The 20,803-nt window shown below is 36.5% G+C and overlaps 2 protein-coding genes across 2 annotated transcripts in view; both read right to left on the reverse strand.

Moving 5' to 3' along the window:
- The window catches only part of LOC144446247 (TWiK family of potassium channels protein 7-like), a 35,580-nt gene extending 19,695 nt beyond the window's left edge, over positions 1–15,885 (reverse strand). Inside the window, exon 1 of the mRNA XM_078135999.1 lies at positions 15,459–15,885. Coding sequence (XP_077992125.1) covers positions 15,459–15,885 — 427 coding nt within the window. The remainder of the gene's footprint in view (positions 1–15,458) is intronic.
- The window catches only part of LOC144446975 (deoxynucleoside triphosphate triphosphohydrolase SAMHD1-like), a 367,634-nt gene that overhangs the window by 69,560 nt on the left and 277,271 nt on the right, over positions 1–20,803 (reverse strand). The window lies entirely within an intron of this gene.

The raw sequence follows: 20,803 nt of genomic DNA on the forward strand, positions 1-20,803 counted from the left end.
TACAATTTACTCTAAAACAGCACACATCAAAGGGCCGTCAACACGGATTGACAGTTCGGGTAGTCTACACGGTCATAAGAGCTTAGCAGACATCAAGGGTTCCGTCAGTGAGAGTTGATGCAGACACACGTTGGTGTGGTTTCGACTGGACTGTTTATTTTGTCGCCTGGAACTGACGCATCTTTTGATATGTCCTGTTTTAGAGTAAATTGTTGCACAAAACGGCAAATGCTAAGCTCTTATGACCAGGATTGTGTGTGTTTCGAACAAGGATTGTGCATATTTCAAACAAGAATTGTGTGTGTCTCAAACACCCAAATGCTAAGGTTTTATGACAAAAAGTGTAGACAATCAGCCATATTTATCCAATGAGAACGGCCACGGGTAGGCAGGCGGACAGGCAGACAGACAGTCAGACAGACAGACAGACAGACAGACAGACAGACAGACAGACAGACAGACAGACAGACAGACTCACATGCACAGACACATGATTCAGTCAGATATGCAGATTTACAGACGAATGACAGAGACTGCGCCGATAGACAGATGAACATACCGTATGAGTGATTGCTTGCTGGTACAGTGAGACATCGGCCATTGGAAATAAAATAAAGATAATCGAGCTAAAATCTACAGCATGCAATTACAGAAAAACGGCACCATAGCTGAGTTTGAATACATATTGAGACGGCAGCTTTGTAGTAATTACGAACAAATGCTGCCGACTAACGGATTATCATCTCATCAATAGAATATATTAACGTGATATATGTGAGAGAGCACCCATTTTATTTCATTACTGATTTCTGAATCGTTTTATAGCTGTATGACGTCCGTTTATTTTCACAATCGCGCGAGAAAAAAAATCAGAAAATGTTCAGACAGTTCCCATGTTCTACAGTAAAGAAAACAGGAAATTAGTTCGAAATATCAAATTCATAACTGTCTGTGCTAAAAAAAACACCACTAAAAATAGGTTAAAATTTGAAGTGGCTATCATCCTTAGAAAGGAATTTCAAAGTACTTTGGCCTTCGTAAGGATGTGATAAATATCTTAATAACTTCCATGGATTTATCATTTAAGATATTCCATAAGACATTAAGTTAACCTGTGTTTTAGCTGAACCATAGACACTCCATCATGTATACACCGAGTGTGTAAGGAGTGGATTATATCTCCGGATATGACTACCCTTGATCTGTATTTCAAAAACTGTGATGTCACGTCGCAATGAGATTTTATGACAAGGGAATTACATCTGTGAGTTCAACGACACACTGATTGGAGGGTCTATGGCTGAACCTCTTTGGAATATAGTTAAACTATAGAAATGGACAAGATTGGGCAAATATTGACATTTGCTTTGTTTAAAAAGTGACTAGTATACTGAACAAAGCGAGAAAGACATTTTTCTATTTTTTACAGAATAAAGTAAACACAAACGTTGTGATTACTACGAGCTAAGCTTCAAAATTTGTCAACGACAAGTACAGAGAAGTAACAGTAATATGAAAGTTGGGAATACATGATGTTTTTGGTTATCATATATCATAACATTATTCAAATATGTATCAATTGTATGCCACATTCGTATACATTTAAACAGGTATTAGACAGGCTAACTCTACGCATGGTATAAAATGAAGTGTGCGTATTGTTGGACAACGTTAGACAGCTGTTACAAAAAAAAATGTTTGTCAGGAGAACTTACTTCGCAATCGTCATTGTAACACCTATGAATTCCTGACATTAGCGTCTGTGTGTCTGAGTCTAGTTGCAGTACAATTTCAATGGTTTATTTCATTTTAGACAAAATGTAGCTAAAATTGCAATCTTGCCATCTTAAAGTGTAGAATATGCAATTAGTTTCTGATCTTATTGGTTTGTTCCTGGCGGTATCAAACAGCACATGTGAACACATGAACATGAAATTGGCAGTACATTGCAAAATGCGAAAGGCAAAAAGTTTCTTAAAATATTATGACGTGTGTCACAGGTTTGATTGATGTCAATATTCTTCTAGATTCACCCGATACAGACATTGCACGCAGTTATTGGTATGATTAGCTTGCCAGCAAAAATATGATCTGTCATTCCATGATCTGTCACTGCTTTGAGTACAGAATATTTTGAATTCAGAAACACTAAATCTATATGTTTAGCTACTTGTTTTGGTGCACCAGCTATATAGACTACCTACACTCAAAGAATACGGACTAGTAAATAACACACGGGACATCGGAATGCAATCACGATATGAATTGTATTTCATAACGAGGATGTTATCAAAATTTGTGTAATGAACGACTAATCCAGGAAATTGCTTTTTAAGATTGTCAGAGATTGTTACTTCTCCGAATAAGTCATTTCATACTGCAAACAAATTGGGGGTATCATCACCTAATAGCACCGTTTCGTAAGAGCTTTGTTCCTTTGGTATTCTGTAGAAGTGTAAATCAGAGGTGTTTTTCATACTGTTCAGATATCATGGAAAGCAGCAGTGCTCTACGATTAGCCGAGTAACCTATACCATGTATACCCCCAAGGTACACATAGACAGGAAGTAGAGCGCCACCATGGCAAATGTTGGAAAGGCCTATTACTTAACCATGTCAACATTTGATTGATTAAAACCTAACATTTGACATCAGGATAATAACCAGTAAGACGGTAACTATGCCAACGTCACTATTATTTCACAGCAATAAATCAGTATATTGAAATGGTTTATTAGACCAAATGTTATTTCTTTCACTGACAGTTTACCAAGGTGATTTAAAAACTACTGTATTCACAGCTTGTCATTCGCATTGCTATGGTAACAGGATATCTGTTTATTGTTCGGTTACACAGCCATGCCTTACTCATTTGGAAGAATACTGAAATTAGCAGAAATATCTAAAGTCTCTCCATTCTTTATATTTCTCAGACTCGGGTTTGATACCGAAGGTCGGAAAATACACAAATGACTCTGGGGAGAGAGACACATCGTGCAACATAAACAAGTGACACTATCCTAAGTAATGTTATTCATGTGCTGCAATGACACGTATAACATTCTAATTTTACGTGGAATGGGCATGAAAGAGTTTGGACACAGTCAATAGATTCCGATGTACTACCAAGCAACGTATAAAACAACGTCTTAAGTAACAACAATGGCACGCGTCTTCTTTTGTGCTATTCTCAGGCCCGATCTGGGTACAGTATATCCTATACAGTATATCGCCAAGGCAGCAGTGCATCTATCAATTTTACAATAGTACAGATGAGGTCTACCATTGGCAATGAATGCACAAGTTAGTAATAGTGTTTGACTTGATGTGAAATGGTCATGCTATATATATATATATATATATATATATATATATATATATATATATATATATATATATATATATATATATATATATATATATATATATATATATATATATATATATATATATATATATATATATATATTATCATATGTTGGTAATGCAAAACAAAAGAAAAAGCGGTTGCACAAGAACACGCTTTGGTGGGCAGGATCATTCAACCAATCTTAGTTTTCCTTTGAGCTGTCGCACGTTGCAATGGAATCAATCAAGCATATGTCCTCAATAATCGCATCCAATCCAATCAGAGGGCGAGAAAATGAAAAACACTACACTTACAAGTCTCCAAAACGGGTTTCCCGCGTCAAGGCAGCAGTGCATCTATTAATTTTACAATAGTTACAGATGAGGTCTACCATCGGCAATGAATGCACAAGTTAGTAATAGTGTTTGACTTGATGTGAAATGGTCATGCTCTTTACCCCTACACAACTCCTTCCGTAATTGAAGCCTTGCTCATTCAGATGGCACAGCTTAGACAGTTGACGAAACACTTAAAGAAATGAAGATAGACTATACCGTAATAAACGTGGTAGATCACTTACGAAGGGATTTAGTAATTTAGAAGAAGATTTGACAATCAACCCTTATGGTTTCATTAACAAAATGTAATTTGTATTTAGTTCAATAAAACACTTTTGTGATTGCGCAGAAGAACGTGTAAGCAATATCGCTTGTCGTGACAGAGAGATTAGTACGGCGATTGGCAGTACTTTGTTATTGGGCGTATGACTTACATTACTTACACTTGATATGCAGAGCTCATATACATCACTGAACTTGAATTGGTGTGTATTGATCCTTCTGTTCCCGATGCCCGTGTTGTCTCATTCATAAGGCGAAACTATAAGTACTGACAGTTGTTGTTTGTATTCAAAGCATTAATGTTGGCAATGTTAGATTTCACAGTAGGGTCAGACTTTTTTTCATGTCAACATTCTAGGGACAACACTGTCTGCTCAAAGACGAGGTAGGGAATGACTTCACACAACAGGAACACTCACAACATGCCAATAAGAGCGGTAACTAGTTTTAAGTGATCAGTCATCTTTCTCCACGTGATCGATAGAGTGGGATTAAATAAACTAGTAAACACCACACCTATGATGATTCTGACGCCGGCAATTTATTGTACACGTGGAATCAAGTTCTCCTATATTATATAAAAGTTCATACGTAATGAAAGTACACTTGGAGTTTAAAAGTAACTTTCACAAATATTTCAATCTGTACTTCTATGTCTGTTTGTGTTTCCACCCTTCAATTCAGATTCAATTACCTTCATTTTTTTCTCTATTTCTATTTGATTGTTGTTACTGTCCTTCACTGCTTCTGTTTTAACCCAGTCTCAATTCCAAAAATGCAGTAACCTCAATACCGTAGCCTTGGGGGGGGGGGGGCAAGGGGGGGGGGCAGCTGCCCCCCCCCCCCCCACCTGAGATTTTGGAAAAAAAGAAAGAAAAAAAGCTACTTTTTGAATACATAGCGATGCTATTAAAATCGTTATTTACGTGACGATTCATAGCATGCGCGATTTCAATGGATAGTTCACTAAAGTGACTGTACACTGACTCATGGCTAATATGTATCTTATATCACTATTGTACGCTGGCTTAACTTTGAATTAAAATGTGTCCAGTTAAAAAATTTAACATTTTACAGCAAATTAATTTTTTTTTGCGCGGGAAAGTACAAAAGAAGTGCGCACATGCACTGTGCATTTTCTGCGAGTAACAGTACTCTTGAAAGTCTCCTTCATTTGAAGATAGCAAGTCGAAATTATAATGTCAGCGAGTGAAACTCAAAAAAAGACGGAAAAAGTCGTTCAACGTGAGGTTGCCTGCTATGCTGCATGCAGTGACTCGTGACTCCGAAGATGCGCTCGATCTCATTTACATCTTGTTCGAGTGAAACTAAAAAAAAAAGACGGATAAAGTCGTTCAACGTGAGGTTGCCTGCTATGCTGCATGCAGTGACCGATCTCATTTACATCTTGTTCCTTATATTAAAACATTTCATGCTGTTTGGAATATTTGGTCGCCCTGAAAAACTATTAAACTAAGTACGCAGTTTAAGATCCACTATTTGAAAACATTTCTTTCAATAATTGTGTTCGACGTTGTCTTTGGTTAAAATGTTGTTTGATATAATTATCTCATTGCACACTGACACTAGCGTTATTTCGCAATTCATTTTGAAGCGACAATTTGCTATGGAAAGAATGGCCCTGAATTTGTAAACAGAGCTGTACCTTCGACATCAAAATCCAAACTTCAATTTCCATTATAATGATAATGACAAGGAGAATTCACTGAGTTCACCTTTGGTTCCGACATAAACGAGGCCATAACAGTTTTGTGAGTTGGGTAAAGAAAATGATTATTTTGTTGTGTTACTTATTTGAGAAAGCACCATCCATTTTTTTACTTTGAATGTGACATCTTTTCGGCAACTACTTTGAAAGATACGACATTAGACCATTAGACCTACCCATATATGTTTTATTGGTGACGGGCAATATATCTTCATGCGGGCTTCGCATTTTTTTTTTCAAAATTAAGGATATTTCTTTATATTTTCTGAATAGTACATGTAACAATATACATTTGAGTCTATTCCAAATTATATAATATCTTATACAGTGGTTTACTTGGCTCTGATGTTGCATACAAGCATGAATTGAGATTAAATGTCCAATGTGCACTAAAAAGAATTGAACAAAAGTTTACGACCATTGGGCCATCAAAAGTCTGAAAGTCGTGAAATGTTTTGCTCTTTATTTGGGATTTTTTGGAACGAAATTAAACTTCAGGAGAAGTCATTTACCATGTGCACATCCGCATAATATCTCTCAGCTTTGCCACTACAAAATACACTTCCAGATAATATGTAATACATAGCATAATTGTTTCAATTCTGGTATTTTATTATGTCTATGGTTTGATATTTTATGCCTCTAAATGGCCTCCTACACTGTCTTATTTTCAATTTTTTTTTCACCTTTGGAGTTGTCTCCTTCCAATCATTGTACCATATGATTTTATATCTCCACTGTAGTATAGGTGACAGAAGCCTGAGAAGGGGTGGCTAAAATAATGCTTGAGTTTCAATTGGCGGGCTTAACATTTTTTGAGAAGAGAGGGTACAAGGAACTGCACCATTTGTTTAACCGTAAATTGTGTACATTTCCTAACTGTAGCTATGCAGACAAATTGCATGAGATAGTATCAAGATGACTGAATAAGTTCTATCTAAACTCGACCTGAAATATTTTGCTGTTATTATATATGGTTTGTTTTATCCTTGTCAAGCATTGTGAAAAAATGAAATCGACCTATAGCTACTTACCCAATGTGATGGGTTAGGTTACCCGTTGACATGCAAATTTATGTAAATTAGCACTTTTTCTAAATTTTAAATGCATGATTGCACCAAATTCTGCCCCCCCCCCCCCTTGGCAATTTTGTTAGGCTACGGCCCTGAACCTGTGACGTGCACTTTCTGTGCTGATGTAAAAGTAGGGCGGACAAAGTACGATGCACCATCAATCTACTAGATTATAATGCTATCAGTTTGTGATCACTGTCCAAACACATTTCACATAATCACGTGTTTTCGTGCCTAGACAGACAACATGGAGGATTTGTCATGTGATGTTTTAAAAAGAAGATAACAAAACCTCAAATAAAACTCGTTTGTTTTTTTCAACACCTGCTTCCAAACTGTGTATCAATCTTAAATGAAGAAAATAAAAGCCCGTTTCTTGGAAATAAGTGGTGATGATTACACTGCTGCAGTTGAAACTTGATGATGATTGAGGTATAACCTTGAAAAATGACGTTCTGACCCCTGCATATATGAGTGCCCAAGGCTTACTTTGAATCATCACACAATAACAGCTAGCAAAGGATGGTCAGGTGGAACAGATTTTGCTAATAATGTCAAAATATAATAACAAACCCTTGTATGATGAATATACCCTGAACAAGTCACATCCAATTCTCCACATTCAAAGATGAGACTTTAGGCAGGAAGAGAGACAATTGATGGAATTGGCGATGGTAACAAATCAGGTGATCATTATGATAGGATGGTGGTTACAGATATGTCGTGCTTCCAAATGTCTTATTACGGTACTTAATCTTACATCTTCACATGTGTGCAAGTATAAATTCTTCACGTAATTATTCATCTAAATCCTTAGTGCACATGCTAAACTATATCAAAGTTTCACTCGGAGTTAACATGAAACGAGCCTCGGAACTAAACTGCTTAAACTATTACTGTTTGTTCAAGGAGAGAAACAAAACCCCTACGTATACTTAGTTAAAATCAAGGCGGAAAAATCAAGGGTCATCGTACAAAGTTTTGAAACAGAGGTCAAATTGTTATCAAGATTAAGCCATTATCCAAAATGGTCGCTGAATAATGTAAGATGGGAAAATGGGAAAATGTAAGATTGTTGATTGCCTTGAAAAGAAGACGACGGCGCCCCCAAATTTATTTCAAAAGGACCATCAAATGTAAATTTCCATATCGCAAACTTTAGGGAGGTTGTAAGGGATGAGATCAATAGTTCAATGTAGGACAAAAAATTAAATTCTTTAACTTTTTTTTTTTTTGGGGGGGGGGGGATTTGAGCCATTTTAGTTCTCACCCTACAAAAACGATTTTATTTCTAATGAATCTGTTTTGTACCCTATATACAAATATTTCTAAAATCAAATTGAGAAATGGAAGAATTTCCGCTATATAGTAAAATGCGTGGCAATAAAATATAGTAAAGTGTCAACAAAAGAACTATTTACTGGCTTTGCATTCATAGCAATACACACTACTACATACTGATTTGAAATTGATTGTGCTGTCTGAAATACTATTTTGTGTTTCAATTTTTGCCAATTTAGTTAGAAGGGGGATGGGGGAGTCTGGTAACTAAAATAAATGTAGTCTCTTATCCTACATTGAACTATTGATCTCACGAATAAGAACTTCGATTTTCAGTAAATGTTTTCCCAGACGCACAATCTACCTTAATACACATTGACACTCAATTTCCCTTTTCCAAGCAATTCATGTACTTTCATGATACGTTCCATTTGTTTTCCACAGATCTATCCTACTCACTGTCCTACTCAATGGAATCGTCTGATAGAATGTCTTATACTTTTCAATTTCAAGAAATGTAATCATAGAATTGGACATTGTTATACTTTTACATTACATATCACCTGTCATTTCTTCCGAGGCATAACATTCGTGTCGAATAATCACTACCTCGCTTGTAAATTTGACTGGTACGGTTCTGGAGTTAATTTGGTTTCTTTTTACGAGATGTACAGAAAATTACCAAATTTCAATTTGATTAATAAAAATTCTGATCGTGTATATACGATGCACACACATGAATAACTTCTGACTTCACTAACCAAAGATAAATATTTACTGTTTCATGATTTGACCTCCAGGGAACAGGAAAATTTGATATTACAAGAAGTGCAATCCTATCACACATGATAAGAATGTGTAGGTATATGCAGCCAGGTAGTCAAGTGTTCTTCCGTAGGTAGAGCCATTAGTTGTTGACTAAAACGCTGTGATATTCATTGCATGGGATAGGTATATACCGACACCAGGGTAATCATTGATATCTTAACAACCATTATAAGAAAACAACCATATCCTTAGAAATACTTCAACATGACAAAAGTGAAAGGTCATTCTCCACTGCCGGTTTTTACTAGCTTGACGCACACCATACTAATCTACCCTGAAGAAGACCTCCTGTGTGAGGTCAAAACGTTGGTAATAAAGTAGACAAAGGGATTGCCATTTCTTTTACCAAACCGAAAATGAAACAATAAATAATAAATAAACTTGTTAAACATTCATCATGACGACATTGTCAGATTTAGCAATTAACTGGTCGTTATCTCTCATACAAAATTCATTCCACTTCAGTTTATTGCCTACTTCCACTATCTCAGGACTCAGGTGTAATAACAATTTGATAACGATACGTCAGTGCCTTGGGTCAACCATGTGTACAGTCTCCATCATTTGCTAAAAGTGGCCTACTTTTGTGGTATCAACACTTTAATTGAATAATTTTGAAACGATTTGGTAATATTCAGTTGTTATTAACAAGACGGAACACTAAATAACACGGCGAAGTTCGCACTTGTGTAAATTATTGAAAACCCAACAAAGGTGTTCGTTCGATTACTTCATTTGATTTGGTTTACACTCAAGGATGTTACACACAATAATCTGAACAAGAGTTTCAATTTTTCATAGGATGAATAGAATTTGCCATTAGCGTTGTGTACTATCTGGAAAGAGTTTGGGATTTGATTCTGCCAGCGGCACATCACAAAACATTTCCTGGTATGGTAATCTCTAGGTGATTCACAAAATACCCCTCCTTCATGTTAACGTACACACGTTGTCTGTGTATAAATGATGAAGGAAGGCTAAGGAATTCAAGCACTAAGAAGATAACTTGGCAGAACAGAAGACAAACAATTGGTCTTTACTGTTCACAATACCTGCAAAGAAGCACAGGGGAAAACGACCCCTAAGAGGACCCCATCTGATACAACCCTTTAAAGTATCAATATCTGTTATTATACAAAATAAGCCGACTAATCATCCGAGTTGATGACATAAAGATAAAAGGCATTAATATTATCATCACGTGACGAATCGTTTCTACAGAAATGTCTGCAACATTAATCAATATTTTGACGTCAATTATACGGTACAAATACAAGTGTTATTCAACGTATGAACACAAAGCATGGTATACCTGTCATAACCGTTAAAAATTGAAAAAATGCTATTAACAGCGCTAGCTGTAAAATAATATGAATAATAAATGATTGTAGAATACACTATGGACTCTATTTTTCATTGTGCTTTCCAGACTACATAGCTGTACACTTGACGCATTAGTTTTATCATATGCAATAATGCAACACCGTTAATGAGATATTTGATTAAATGTTACCACTTCACTACATCAGGTGAAAAGGTAAGGTTCTTTATACATAAAGTAGCACAGTGGTCAGGGTCCACAGACCGAGTGATGTCATTGGTTTGGCTGCTCCTTGCGATGCCATGCAGTGTGCCTGCTTCCTAGGGATACGACAATGTAAATAATCTATTGGGATCTGCTTTTCGCTTGTTAGTTTATGAAATAGTACTTTATCAGTAGAAATGTCTGGCAGAAAAACAACCAAAACACACAAACAGACCAATGGAATGTCAGCCATAACACACAAACAGATCAACGAAGACTCTGGCAACACACACATACAGACCAAAGAATGATCTGACAAAACACACTTGACAAACCAACAAATTCAAAGGATCTGACAAGACAGACAGACAGACAGACAGACAGACAGACAGACAGACAGACAGACAGACAGACAGACAGACAGACAGACAGACTAATAAAGGGTCAGACAAAACACACAAACAAGCAATAATAATGGCTCTGACAAAACACACAGATAGACCCACGATGGATCTGATAAAACACACAAACAGATCAATGAAATATCAGCCACAACACGCAAACAGGTCAACGAAGACTCTGACAACACACACATACAGACCAACGAATGATCTGACAAAACACACTTGACAACTGCAAACCAATGAAGGATCTGACAAAACAGACAGACAGACAGACAGACAGACAGACAGACAGACAGACAGACAGACAGACAGACAGACAGACAGACAGACAGACAGACCATGGAATAAAACACACAAATAATAATAATGGCTCTGACAAAACACACAAACAGACCAATGATGGATCAGGCAAAACAAACCGACGAAGGATCTGAGAAAACACACAGACACACCAACAAAGTGTTCGACAAAACAGCCAAACCATACGACAGTTGACCGTCCAAAGTATATGTCAATGGTTAATTCAATGGTTAAAATTTTCCGATCTACTTTATATTTTGGGGAATGACGTAATCAGTCTACACAACGTATATCGTTGTGGCAGTAGCTGAAAAAATATCATTGAAACACCTGAAATGGGTTAGCAGCATATCTCTTGGATTTAGATGATGTGTCCGTTGGGTTAATGGGCAACAATATATCAATTTTAAATAATTATGACTTCACTATGAAGAATAATACTATCTTACGACTTAGTGTAAGGATTCGTGAGTAGAATAACTTTAGCCGTTCTTAATATAGCATATGTGAATCACAAATAAATGTGTATTCCCTTAGCTCTAGGAGAAAATGTTATATGATGCTAAAGTGTTCCATTTCCAGACTTCCCTGGAGTATATGATTTATCAAATAATCTTAATGCAACAATTTCAACCTCCTAAACTTTTCTTAATAGCATATCGATCAATTCAGATGCCACAGCAAGTATTTAACAAAAGGTATACGTTTTATTCTTATTGCAATTTTTATAGAACAGGTTTGCGAAATACCCTCAGAGACAGAGGGTGCCATTATTGTTTGCTATCACGTGGATATGCACAAGGATGGGCGTGATATTCCGTCATCATACCACAGGATTTTGTAATGGTATGTTCTTTGAACATATATTTGCATAATATTGAAATATTGATATATCTAAGGTGGATCATAAGTTACACGGATAACATTAGTCATGTCAACGAAACTTTTATTTTCCGTGAGTAGACTTTAATTATTTGAACGAAACTGTTGTTGTCCAAGCTCAAACGTTAGTGCCTTGAGCGAAGCTTTTATTTTTCAAGAGAGAAAAAAAAAGAGTTTAAATAACAGGCTAGTAGTGTATCCACAGACTCAAAAAAGTTAAATAAAGGTGCAACATTTATCGGTAGTACAACTCCCAGGAACAAGTTGCCCTATTATGGAAATCATTAGATTTAAAAAAAACAAAAAAAACAAAAAAACACAGACATTTTAGCTGTTGCCTATTTCAATTTAAAGGACACGGAATATGAATTCTGTTTTTGTTATTAAGTTCTAAAAAAGTTAGAGTCATCTTGTCGCAAGTCGATACATGAAAAATGATTTTTAATTGGTTCTCCGTGTCTTTGACGACTGTAAATATGTGTTGAATAGGTATGGGGATATTTTCTGCACCCTCTTTGAAACCTGTAGAAAAGTTCTAATATTTTTGGAGTGAAAAACAGGTATGATAGAAATAGGATGAAAGTCAAGCATACAGACCAAACGTGCTGACACGTGTGAGTATGTGGATAATTTCTTTGTCTCGACAGCTACACCATTAATGAGATGAGGTGCGTGGCAATTAGGTCTTTTGTCGTTCTTGAGTGACTTTTTGAGATTAACACATACTTACATATAGACGGTTTAACGTTTAAATCTGATTAGGTAATTGCACTTCAGGTAATGAAATATTATCTCGACAGACGTGCAGTGACTCGAAAAATCTGTTCCGAGTTTTACATGTTGCGATGTGAGTAGCAAGTATGTTACAAGTACAGATCTATCTAATACAAGTTACATTGACCTCTTTGACAGTCAGCAGGGAAAAATACTTTATTATGTTCAAGGTCACACTGAGTAAACGCAATCAAGAGGTAAGTGGGCTGTCTCCTCTACCGAGAAGAAGCCCCTTCCGTGACGATTTACGCTTAAATGTATTACTTAGATAAAGAAGAAAAGAAAGCGATACACATATCCATCGTACTGATGTTGTTGTTGAACTTCAGAACTGTAATTGGATTAAAATGTATGCTTTCAAAGATGAGTGCGCAATGCACTTAAACAGCGCATACGTGATGCTCGATTGGAATAACATCAGAGACACGGCCTCAGTATCAGGATGGTAGGATATTGAACTGTTCATTAATTCGACTTCAAACAGACGCCGAACAGGTTGTGTTTGCAGTGGTACTTTGTGTATAAGAATGCATTAGAGGCTTTGCAGAACCACAGACTTCTGAGTATTACCATTCATCATTATGATGATGAATACCAGCGAGGTTTATCGTTTCCCGTTTGGTAATTGTTGAGTTATAACTAATAATATCCACGATAATTCAAACTCCTTTCTATAAAAATGTATCTAATGTGGAAATATTAAAATATTAAAAAATATCATATGCAAATCGTTATAAGCCAATTATAAATTATATGCAGGTGATATGAAATAGCCAAAAACGTGCGTGGTGAATTGGAATGTACGGTTCGTAGTAAATGGCCCAAGGGTCTGTAAGCCCAGAATACATCATTGTTCTGATCTCCTTTCCACACGACATCATTAGCATGATGCAGTAATAATCCTAGTCAGTGTTCCTCATTGTATCAGTTTGAATACGAAGTCACGCTATGTGATGAACGGATATAGAATATTATGCAATGTTTCCCAACAAAATTTAAAATTATAGTGAAAGCCGAATCAAATTGGTGTTTGACAAGAACAATGTAAACATACTAAAAGCATATTCACAAATATTCACAAATTATGTTCAGCTTAAATAGCACCTCTTCAAGAAATAAAGGTATTTTCATCAATTTTTGGTTTATATGGAGAGTTACTTCATGATTTAACATCAAATATATCACATACATTTCGCGTCGTTACCAAGAAGTGTTTCTTGGCAATCGCGCGAAATTTACGTGACATGAAATTATGAAATGACTATCTATCCAGAATGAAATACATACAAAAATAACCTTTTATTTCTTAGCGTGTCTTTCCCCTTTAAATCAAAGGAATAAGTTATGCCTATCGGACAATCCCATCTGGCGAACAAAGTCGGAAATTAGATGCATCCGTTATTGAACATGCAAGGAACGATTGTCTTTTATCACACCTGTCACTGACTAATTCACAAAAACGTAGTTTCCACGTTCTACTCAATGGAAAAAGTCGGACGTGTTTACGTATTTACGTAACCGAAAGAACTTCAATTAGTTTCCAATTTATATGCAGTCATAATCACCATCCTAATCCCAAGGACATTAATTTGGACGTCACGCATGTATTTGAGATGACTGAATAAGGCTGACATGTCATTGTACGTAGCCGTAGGATAGTAGATCCGTATTGATAGAACTCGTATGAATCGTAATATTAGACCCCTACAATTTTCATGTATATTCTTAACTGCTCGAATCAAAACGTTTTGAATTCTCTTTTATCCTCTGCTTGAGTTTCTTGTGCATATTTGAGTAGTTCCGTTTTTTTCCCTTTGAACCGTTAACAGAAAACAACTCGGGATTCCTGTTATTCATGAAATCTGTAAATGACGAATATCTCAATTTACCAAAACACAGATGTCAGCAAAGATCTCACGATGTGGGTACGAAATATTGATCAATTGCCTCGGCTTCATCCACCGTCTTTCATATTCTAAGTCTTTGCCCAGTCATCTGCATACTTTTCGTTTAGAAATCCTGTACACTACTAGTGATTGTTACGAAGGCATTTTAATAATACAAAATCTTTCACTTTTGTGAACTTAATATTGTAATTTTGGCGATTGTCCTTTCACATTCAACTATTTGTTCACGTTAATAATTTGGTGGTTATTTGTTCACATTGATATTTGCGAATAATATATAATAACTACTGTATTACATTTTCTCGTTTATTTCCAAAGTGATTAGCGATCCTCATTAGTGATATTGCACTAATCGACTTGTGGTCTCACTCAGTACCTGTCACGGTAATTTGCTACGAACGCGCGTTTAAAGGTCAGTTACTAAAATATACCAATTTCATCTACGTAACCATCGAGCACCAATTCAGACTTCTATGAATCCATCTGCTATTACTCTTAAGAAATCTACATGTGTTATTGAAAGAAGTTTGAAGAGCTGGGTATTACTTTACGCATTAATATGAATGGTGTCCGTTTCTGGTGATGTCACAGATGTCATTTTGTGGCTTTTGAAATTAGTATAGGAGTTATGTAATATTTATAGGCTTTTCGCTCTATGGAAGTAACCACATGGGAAAATGTATTTTTGTTGGCTAAAAACATCAACCGAAAAATGAAGAAGCGATAATTTGTAGCATGATATTCTCTAGATACTGTGGTAAGCTTACATTAGTATTCCGATCTTACCTATGGTCGTCACTACGGACATACAGAAGATCAGGGAGTCACCAAAATTCCAATGACTATGCATCGAAGATGTTCTATAACCATGCACAAATATAACTTCTAAATGACTTGAAAAATGGTCCAGGTGACTTTCAGCTTTTTCTTTCCATTCCTGCCAAGTGATGTTTTCGCTTTCGTGCCCTAGCTTCCAGAGTTCCTTCAGCATATCGTCTCTGTATGCCCACACGTGCTTCCTTTGTTCCATTTCTTTTTCCGTCTCAAGAGCTCGAAATATCTGAGCACCGATTAAAAGGTAACTAACAAGAACAAGAACACAAACTAAATGTGCTACAAGAAATGCTTTCCGTCCCCGGGAAGACAAACTGCACGGAGAACATCCGGGTCTGTTCAAGGTGTCTTTCTTCGACTTGGCCTCTCGATCGGCCATGCTGACTGTATGTGGAGTATGTTTTTTAGAGCGACAACTTAACTAGACATACTCTTTAGTACTCGACGATCAGTGATCCTGATCAAGGTCACGTTCATTACAGTGTGCATTAAGCTATCCATCACCTGTTGCCGTTTTCGTTCTGGAGCCTGACATTACAATGTCCTTCGATGATTGAACATTGTAATATTACGACACATCTTTTCTTGATAACAATATTTCTAACTAAGTCACAGTCGACACATGCACACATTTACTTCAGCAGAGTTAAGTGCCTTCTCCAAACCTAGACGCATATAGGTCTGTTGTCTCCATGGCTATTATTCCATGGTTTTACTTCAGTGAATTCATTCAGATGATATCATTTCAGTGTGGGGGCGTTGTCACTTTCTGTGGGTTTAATATATATTGGATAGATACGTATGTGTGCACGGTATAAGTCCATATGTTAATGCCCGAGTCAATACGTCGTTATAATATAATAACTAAAGAAATATGCTTCAATATGTCAAGGTAGGTATTACAGACTAGCATATGTGTAAGAAATAAAACACATTTCATTCAATGGTTACCACTCTGCTACCAGCTGTCTTCTTTGTACAGCTCAGACTCGATATTGTATAACAAGGAGGTTGTCAATGATAATATGATTGTGAAGATCTGTGAACGTGTTTCAATTATTATGGTTTCTATACGCACTGTAAGCTATGTCTTATATAAGGGAATTAATATGCTGCAGCTTTTCACTATATGCCTCAACGGGGGACGAATATCTCGGTAAAAATAACTTGTCATCATCTTGCCAATTGACTCATTTCGAACATTCGAACAGCGATCATTACCACTGCGAGTAAGCACCACAGGGGACGATTATTGCGCAATAGCTGTTTCTTTTTGTGTGCGTGCGTGCGTGCTTGGGTGCTTCTTCATCAATATTACCTTTCCAAACGAAACTTTAACTTTTTAAGGTAAAATAGATCACCGAGCAAAACTGGAACAGGACAATATCTTACGTTTGAAAGTCCATGCCCCTTTGTCGGTTGAGGGCGCGAAACCACGTTCTTCAGTTGTACACACAAAACGCGCCTTCCCGAAAACGAAAAAATTGTAACTGTACAACAGTATACCAAATTCGATCATTTCAAAATAGTTCACTCAGTTTTGGTTATGACAAACTTGATATCACTTTCTTGCGAACAATGATGGATAAATTTTTATCCATAGTGGTAGCTAGGTGTCATATCGATTTAGATGATGTTGCTAAATAGATTGAATAGAGCGAAGGACACACACAGAGAGGAAAACAAGACATCTCAGGTGTTATCCATACACTTAATTAGTAGATCAATTGGTACTATACTGTTATCAAAGTAGATAGTGTTTCTAAGTGGGGTCGATGTTTAACAGAAACAAATATCGACGGCTAAAAAAATAAAGAAAGTTCAGTAACAGTACTATAATAGTTGTTCTTTCATCTCCTAGAACCACTCAAATCCTGTTTACAAGTAACCATGGTGATTACCTTGAACGAAAAAGGAATACTAGCACTACGTGTATCCGAGTTTCAGTGTTCAATGAAAGCAATTCAATCAACTGTAAAATTCAAAAATGATACACATTACATCAAAGAATGCGTCGACTGCCAATATTAATCAAGCGACATATTTTTGTTATTGTTGGCGTAGATCGTCTTCATTGTACCCTTTCAATTTACGTACAATGCTGTTTCGGTTTTGTTGAAAACGTCTTTTCGATGTCGCACGCTGCATTTCACATGCTATTGTCAAAAACCCAGTTATTTGTATCGTGTACGAATATACACTGGCTCCGTAACAGACGCACAGAAACATACAGACATACAAAGACATAACGCACATAAAGCGGTGTTAGTTATATAATAATTTACTTAGGGTCTTTAAAGGACCAATACTCAGTATAACATTTACCTTTTTTTTGGACCGGAGGACATTTTCAATCTTAACATGCATTCATGTAAACTGACAAACATATACATGCATGTATTCACATACGTACACAAATGTATTAAGGCTCACTTTGACACCACAAGCGGACATTTTTTCCCAAACAATGCTTCTGTTTAGAATTGGTAACGATGGTTGCTAAGGTTACGACACAGTAGTTTTTTTTTTGAGAATGTAAACTGATACTGTATTTCATATATTTCATTTTCAAAATGTTTATAGTCAGTGTTAGAATGAGATTCGTTGCGCGATACCTGACATACCTAATAACATGACACAATCAGAGAAAAAGTAAAACAAACACACTCAGGCGCTTCAAGTTTTTGTTTTGTGATATCTATACAAGGTGTACACCGGAACGAAACCTATCTACACTTGAACAAAGAAATTGTACTGCTGAATGATCACATTTCAATCATTAATAGGCGCTCGTACTTCGTTTCAATTTCGAAATAGCAATTTGACGCGTACCGTTGTTTTTAGGGTTCCAATATTACAGATCACCTGGCCTGAGTTCCATCACAGTGGTTCTATTAACCCTATAACCATAAAACAACACACGGGCGGCAAAGTGAAGAAAACAAACTAATCGAGCCTTTTATTTTTGGTCACGGTAGGGGAAGTAGTAATGTAAAGATATTGATTTGCGAAATTCTGAGCTAAACTGTCACTTTAAAAATGCAAAAAGACAAAGAATAGTTTGTGCAACATCTCTTTCAACTCACAAAAGGCTGACGCTTGAAAAGAGTCCCGCTTGATCTTCATTGATTAGAAACACAGGCCCATGTGATTGTAAGTATGGGGGTATCTCTTTCAAGTATTTCAGTGAAATAAAAACACCAAGACATTTTGACGGAAGTCATCGATGGGCTCACATACTTATCAGCCCTTAATAGGGTGTGGATGGTAAATATATCTTCTTCCTGTCTATAATGTGAAATGGTGCATATAAAGTTCTTAAAGTGGTGTGCTACTTGTTACGCAAAACAATTAAGTCATTAAGCCCAGCAGAGTATTGATTTTTGTAGATGTTTATGAGTAATACATATAGGACCTTCAAACCCAAGCTTAAGTTACCTCTATCTAGTTACTGTAATATGTATTTAACCGCCATTTTATAGGTATGCTTCCTGTTTCAAGCATTCACTTGATTGGGATCTAGTCTCTTTGAGTAAAGATTTTTGTTTTAAATATGACAATGATAAAAGCATGTTACTGGGTGAGATCGCATGAAATTGACAGTAAATGTCTACTCGATGAGACGTCAAAGTTACAAATTTGTATGTCCTCACCCCTTAACTTATTACATTTTGCCCCCACCCCAAAAAAACAACCAAATAAACAAAAACCCAAAGCAAACAAACAAACAAACAAACAAACAATAACAACAGCAGCAACAACAACAACAACAACAACCAAATTTGAGGTCGTTGACCTACTTACCAATTGTAGTTATTATAGACATACAAAATATCAATGAACCACCGAAATTCCAGTGTTGGCCGTCTGTCAGCCTGCCGTGACGGAAACCATGGCCAAAGAGAACCTGTAGATGCCCCGAGAAATGGTCCAGATAATGTTCAGCACGTGTGTGCCATTCATTCCAAGTCATGTTGTAAGTTTGACTCTGGTTCCAAAGTTCTCGTAACATTTCATCACGATACTTCCAGGCAATGGCCTTCTGTCGCATTTCCTCTTTCATCTCGATGACTTCAAACGTGTAAGCACCAACGACAAGGTATACAACCATCAGTAGTGCGCATACTAAGTGTGATACGATATACGCTTTAACGGGAGGAGAGCAATGGCATGGAGAACACTTGCGTTTCGATGGGGGACTAGAGGGATACTCCTCGATGTCTTCATATGTAGACGCCATAATCACATGTACACTCCAATGTTGCGCCACGATCAATGCTCAACAGTTCAATGTACAGTGCGTTATTATTGTTTGAATTCGATTTTTAGCAATTGTTTCAATTCATGTACCAACTTGAAAACCGGAACCAGACCAAATCATTATTAATAAGCTTTCAAAATGTTTTGAAAATATTTCGTCTTTGCAAGCGGCGACATTCCGATGTATTAATAAAGACCAAATGTCCTATGGACTTGTTTCCTGCTGACACCTTGCACATTTGTAACTTGCCAATCATGAAATCTCCAGTCGTCACCTGTCTGTATGTTGGGTAGAGAAAAGAAAGAAAGTAGTAAGTAGTGTTTGACTTTGACCTGTCAAGCGGACAAAGTTATGGTCACTATCAATCATTTGATAGTGTGGTCTCTGGCAATAACTTGCCTGAAATACATTCTGTTCGATTTTTACTACAAAGCAATAAAACAGATTGCTGCTTTTAACGTAGAGAATGGGGTTGTTCGGAATATATATGGATGGCGGTAGAATATACTTCAGTAAACTTTGATGCTTACAACTGCTCTTCGCATATATATGTATATTGCCACGGAAAGCAAGTTATATGCAAACTAAGATAGACACAAACTAAAACTATTGTTCTTGCATGCGTTATATTACACAAGAGGGTGACAGCGATGCCTTGGTCATGTGTACATCCTGTAATCAAGACAGTGTAAATACTTCACAAGGTGGGAGGACCTAGTCACTTTTTACAAATCGGTTATCGTGTGAGCGCCATATTTTAGAACATGGGATAAGGGGAGGCCTGGGTCACATTTTATTCTGACTCGTTATGCATGAATTGCCTCAGTAACTTTGCATTTTTTAAAATACATTTAGCATCATACTACTGCCACATTGGTTAGGGATATGGTTTGGAATAAGGTTAGGGATAGGGATGAGGTTAGCGATAGGTTTAGGGTTAAGGTTACTTTTAGGGTAAAATTTGGTTACCGCAATATCAGACTATGCAAATCAAATCCGTTGCTGACAACCATTAGGTAAATTAATTGTAATAGGT

Source organism: Glandiceps talaboti, chromosome 15 (genome assembly GCF_964340395.1).
Source record: "Glandiceps talaboti chromosome 15, keGlaTala1.1, whole genome shotgun sequence".
Lineage (NCBI taxonomy): Eukaryota > Metazoa > Hemichordata > Enteropneusta > Spengelidae > Glandiceps > Glandiceps talaboti.